The sequence below is a fragment of the Dermacentor variabilis genome, chromosome 1 (genome assembly GCF_050947875.1).
Source record: "Dermacentor variabilis isolate Ectoservices chromosome 1, ASM5094787v1, whole genome shotgun sequence".
NCBI classification, from domain to species: Eukaryota; Metazoa; Arthropoda; class Arachnida; order Ixodida; family Ixodidae; genus Dermacentor; species Dermacentor variabilis.
This window is the reverse complement of record NC_134568.1, coordinates 196,315,675-196,321,352: the sequence shown is the minus strand read 5'-3', so window position 1 is coordinate 196,321,352 and position 5,678 is coordinate 196,315,675. Positions and strand designations below refer to the sequence as shown.

Sequence of the window (5,678 nt, the reverse complement as noted above, 5' to 3'; positions counted from 1 at the left end):
ACGGGGCTTTGAGTCATTGCATCTTTTTTCTTGCTTACGGGGGTATTAGCGCTTCTGCGGGTATGAGCTATTGATGATGATAGTTCTTGTGTGCAAACACGAAAATTCTATGGTGACCTAGCCATATACAGCTCCGCTGTTCAAAGCAGGAAGCATCAGGTAGCATGCTTAGAATCGTTGTTGTTTTCTTTATGAGACCAGCGAGAGTCCGAACTGTTCAGAGTACACACTTCTAAAAAGCTGCGCAACTGCTTTTAACCACCACGTGATCGTCCTTCGTTTGCGGAGCCATGGATGAGAACACCGTGCATGCCAACAACAATAAAGGCGATGGGCTGCAGCATTATGCGGACCTCATCAAGCATCCCAAGTCAATGGTGGCACCCGCCTAGTCGCTTCTTATACAGCTTTGAGTAATAGGTATATATACTTACATTCGTTCATTATCTCTTCGGGTATCGCTGACCGCGCTAAATGAAAAAAAAAAACATTAGCCACACATACGCACGCATTCAGAAGGGCTAAGAATGCACTGCATAACTGATTATAAGTGACATTAGAATTGAAATGAACTGCATGAAAGTGCTTAATGGGGACCTAATGCAAAAGTTCACTTGCGTGTCATCAGTCAAATGCCGTACAAACATCAAAAATGCATACGTCACGAATGCACGAGACTAACGGTGGCCAATATGTTTTGGGATGCCACGGCATCAAGAATACATCAGCAAATGGTATCAGACAGACATTAGACAGTCACAAGATGATGATGCTAGAAGACATTACACATTATAAAGACATGCAGTAAATTTTATATAGGTCTACGCTTATTATTATGCGAAAGCCACGAAGGGGTTAATTCTAAAACACTTTAATTTGGCCCTATTCGTTTCTGCTTATAGATTATTGAAAGTCTCGCTTCTTTTAACCTCGACAGCAAAAAGAGCTTAACAATGTACCCTTGCCCGTTGCTAGGTCTACACATTGATCATGTTTCATGAGACGCAAGTGTTCACAACCTCCATCTCCAACTCATGCGGTCAACAGCATTGCTGGTCGGCAAAAATCTGTAAGCTGCTGTAAAATCTACTGAAGGCAAATACGTGAGTAGTGTAGTGGTTGATAATTGCAAAGGATCGTACGCAAGGAGCGGTTGTCGTGTGTTAACAATTAGGCTTTGTGTCTGTTTCCCCACTATCGGTATAGTTTCGGAGTAAAACTTGGGGCGGAAATCACATAGCTTTTCGTCAGTAAGAGCCGTTTGTGATTGTTCGGCCTCCTTCTCTAATGCGTCCTATATATGACGTTTGGCTGGCACCTACTCTGGCGAACAGTTAAAGCGTAAGAACAGTTTTGCGAACACGGGCTCTGCGGCCTAATCCACGAAACCTTTCGTTTGTAAGTGCTCGTTGGCCAGCCACCTTCTCTAATTCTACTTCCAGCATCAGGATTGGCTGGTATTCGTTCTTACGGACAAGTCTGTACGTAAGAGCTGTCTGTGAATACGGGCCCTGATCTGTATTTCGGTTAAAAGAGAGCAATTTGCTTAGGCCCATTTAGATTTGAAACCGAGCTAGGTTCAATATACAGATGTAGACTATAGGAAATGAATAGATATAAATGAACGAACAGTTGCTAGTATGCTTGTGGGAACATGCTGTTGATTCAATTGTTTCTTATCTTTCATCACACACTTTCATAAACAGACGAGGCACGCCACGAACGGCTACAGCAACTTCCATTTATTTAGTTTAAGTGCCTCACACACGTTGCTTGATACTGATTTGCTGTTGCCACAACGTCTATGCAAAGGAGCGGAAGGAAGTTAGGTGTAAATTTATACCAAAAATATTTTGAACCGTATCAAGTGATTGTGGCCACTAATGCTGTTAGTGTTAGTCTAGCTGCCCTGATTGGGCCGCATGAATGTTATATATGCTATTCTTTGAGGTTTAGCACAGACATACGTGTTGACTTTTCGAATTAACGCGCATAGATTGTCTAGGCCATCATTTTGAGGAAGTCAAGACGTATGGTGACGAAATGCTCTTAACAAAAAAGTTGTTTTTTATTTTTTATTCAACTCATGATAAGTTCACACTTCTCTGTACAAGCAGCACCATGAAAGCGATATCAGCGGAGCAGGCTAAAGAATCTTCGCATGTGACAAGAAAGCCCGAGTCGCCTCCTGCTATATTTTTCATGCAAGGCAAGCTGCAGATTTTATGTGGTGGAACTCAGTCTGTTAACGGCGTAGGATGAATCAACAACAACGAACAACAACGAAAACAACAACACGATGGCCAATCCACGTTGGAATCTGCGAGGTCTGGTCTGCTCCATCTTCATAAGGTGGCCGCTGCTACCCCTGCCGGGTGGCGAACGCTCTGGCCGGACTGGCTGTCACGTCATGAACTGCACTTGGATTCTAGAAAGTGAAAAGAAAAAAAAAACAAAAAACAAAAGGGCTATCACATTTGAATCTGTAAGGTGAATATCGGCAGCTTAAATTATCTGAATGGTTATTGCGATCGTTTTTTTGTGTCAAGTATTTCGGAAATATACGTGCGTGGCCTACAAATTATGTGCACAATGAAAGCATCAATCAACACTTGTGTATCCTTCCCCAGCTAATTGGTCATTCTAGATAACCATGATTATAAATTGTGGTTTCTACGCTGTGATTTCCTAAGCAGACAACGTTGATAATTATTCCCTAATGGGATAGAATTCGAAACTGTTAACAAAGGCCGGGAGGGGATGCGGGATTTTTGTTTACTAGTTTACTGCGGAGAGTAGTGGCGCCTGCTGCATCCAAAATGACATTGCTTGAGGCTAGGTTTGGGTGTCCGGTGCACTGACGCTTTTTATGGCTGTATTTTGTGTGAGCAAAGTTAAAAACCTGCAGAACTTGAAGTGCAGCATTACTAAACTTGCAGCTAAAGCCAGCGAGCATTGTTATCCCCCTGCGAAATATATGTTATTTCAGGTTCGTCGCCCTCACTGGGTCATCAGCGGCAAACTGGTTGATATTGGAAAGGCTGATATTGAAACTGCAGCACGAGTATAACGACCGAAGCTCAGTGACACATTTTAGGTTGAACTTAAGATTATGAACTTTTAAGCTAGGTACCGTATTGTCTTACTATCAAGGGTGCGCCTCCGCTCTCTGAAACACTTCATGGTTGACCTCCTAAAGTATTGCCTTCTCTTTAACTACATTGTTAGCATTTGAGTTTCGTAATATAAAAAACTAAGGAAAAAGTAATTCCACATTCTGAAGTAGCTCTACGTTTTATTTCTTGTGTTAGCTTAAGAGAAATAGCTGGGTCATGCGCTTATGCTGGTATAGAATCAGAGGTGAGCAGGTTGCTATACGCCATCTTACCGCTTAGTGCCAGCCGCCGTGGTGGCCCCCGCCACCGTATCCGCCACCACCGTATCCACCCCCACCGTATCCGCCGCCGCCGTAGCTGGCTCCTCCCAGTCCTCCCAAGCCGCCGCCGTATCCACCGTATCCGCCGCCGACTCCGCCGCCTCCTCCTCCCTTGATGATGATCACCTTGGCGGCGCCACCAGACCCTCCACCACCGTAGCCGCCGCCTCCGAAGCCACCGAGTCCACCGCTGTATCCGCCGCCACTGTAGCCGCCATATCCGCCGCCGCCATAGCCTCCGCCGCCGTAGCCTCCGCCGCCGTAGCCTCCGCCTCCGTAACCTCCGAGGCCGCCACCGTACCCGCCGCCGAGGCCTCCGCCGCCTCCACCGTGCGTTCTGCTCACGGTGCGCACAAGATAGGTGGATGTGTGGCCCACTCCGCCGCCTACGCCTCCGCCGCCGTAGCCACCTCCTCCATAGCCACCGCCTCCATAGCCGCCGCCTCCATAGCCGCCACCTCCGTGGTGGCCACCTCCGAACCCTCCGCCGAGGCCACCCAAGCCACCACCGCCGTAGCCACCACCGCCGTATCCTCCACCGCTGTATCCTCCACCGCCGTATCCGCCGCCTCCGAGACCACCGCCGCCACCTCCGCCTAGGAAGCCAGCTTTAGCGGCGTTGACTAGCAGGAGACCGCAAAGGAGAGCCTGCGACGAAAGAACCTTTCAGACACTGTTCCTGCACACACTGCTCAGCCTCAAAGACGTGTATGTATTCTCAGAGGTGTGATCTCGTGGGTACAGGTATAGTGGTCTTTGAGTATACGAAGTCTTTTCAGCAGTGGAAGATTTGGGACACGATGGGATACTCTGTCCCTTTGACAATTAGTGATTTCCTTACTCGTATATGCTGTCATTCCTATATACATAAAGGGAGCTTGAATGTTGTAAGAAGGGCGGAAAAAAGTTAAAAAAGAAGAAAAAGGGTGAGACTTTCAGCAAACTTAGTTCCTCTTGCTTATCCTGTACGCTGCCGAAATTCAATAGAGCCTTTAGTGCTAGAGCTTATCTGCTGGCAGTTTTTACGCCTAGGTCAGTGACTCATGATGAAACTACCTTGTAACAATAAGCAACACATGTGGTCAGACATGTGCGGCTTATGGTGTAGCACACGCTCCCTTAGTGCGAAATCTTACTCTCTCTTTTCTTGTGTCCTGGTACTTACTGGGAGTTTGCACTTAATGTTGCCCAATATATTAATAGTACGCTATATCCCTATGTGAACTGCACTCTCACCTTCTGTTCATATCACACTTTTACAAGACAACCCAGTGAAAACTAATGACGTAAGTTCACTGAGGTTTTATATAATTAATGCGGTCATATCATATACCTTTTGTGTCCAGATCACGCCGGGTTTATCACTTTAAATTTGAATCTTTTGTTCTCGTGGAAGCAGAACACACGAATAATAAATTTAGTCCATCTCAAATAGCACATAATATCCTGTGTTATAACAGCAGTCTGCATAATCAGGTCTCATGAAATCAACAATCCAATTCCGGTATTAATTGTAGTAAAGCTTATACAGAAATTTAGAGGGGCTGAGCCCGTTTGACACTTCTATGCCTGTTGAGAGAGACTTGTCGCATTTCGTCAGAAAAGTGACTTAGTGCACCAGAGCCCTGGAGTAATTAATATAATTGCATTAGCCATATTCACCTGTAATAGACGGTACAGCCACCCTTGTCAATCTCCAAGACCACTGGGAAAGGCTGTTTTGCACTAAGTTAGAGCTTGATGCTCCCGATGCTGCGCCTTGGCATAAAGCGACCCATAGTTTCTTCCCCATTCCTGCCCCAAGGAAGCATTCTCATCGCAGCGGCTACTCGCGACATCCACTGCTCCAGGCCGCGTTGGCGCCTTAAGCGTCTTTGCCACCCTTAAGGCGCCAAGCTCTGCGCAGCCGAACCCTGCTCCTCGACGCCGAGCTCGACGGACGCGGTGGCCCTCGTGTTGTCCCGTACGACGGCGAGGCCCGGACTCACCGTGGACTTCATGCTGCTCGTGGCTGCTGTGCCGTGCGATGAGAGCAAGCTGCGTTATGCCTGCCGATCGAACCGTTAGGTCCTTATATACGGTCCGGCAACGTGGTTCGTCAGGACAGGTGCGGGAGCGAGGAGGGGCGCAGGACATCGCGCGCCATTCCCTTTGAAAGGGAGCGCCAGTAGCAAAACACAAAGCGGCAGCGGCAGAGCAGCATCATCAGAAGAGACGGAACAGGACGACCTCGGTGAGTCCA

The 5,678-nt window shown here is 47.2% G+C and overlaps 1 protein-coding gene across 1 annotated transcript; it reads right to left on the bottom strand.

Moving 5' to 3' along the window:
- Positions 1 to 2,093: 2,093 nt before the first annotated feature.
- Positions 2,094 to 5,436, bottom strand: LOC142557443 (uncharacterized). Its single transcript, XM_075669336.1, has 3 exons — positions 5,425 to 5,436; positions 3,389 to 4,084; positions 2,094 to 2,428 (listed from the first exon to the last, which is right to left on the bottom strand). Exons 1-2 carry the CDS (start codon positions 5,434 to 5,436, stop codon positions 3,392 to 3,394), a joined length of 705 nt encoding a protein of 234 aa, XP_075525451.1. The 3' UTR covers positions 2,094 to 2,428; positions 3,389 to 3,391.
- Between the last annotated feature and the right edge of the window lie 242 nt (positions 5,437 to 5,678).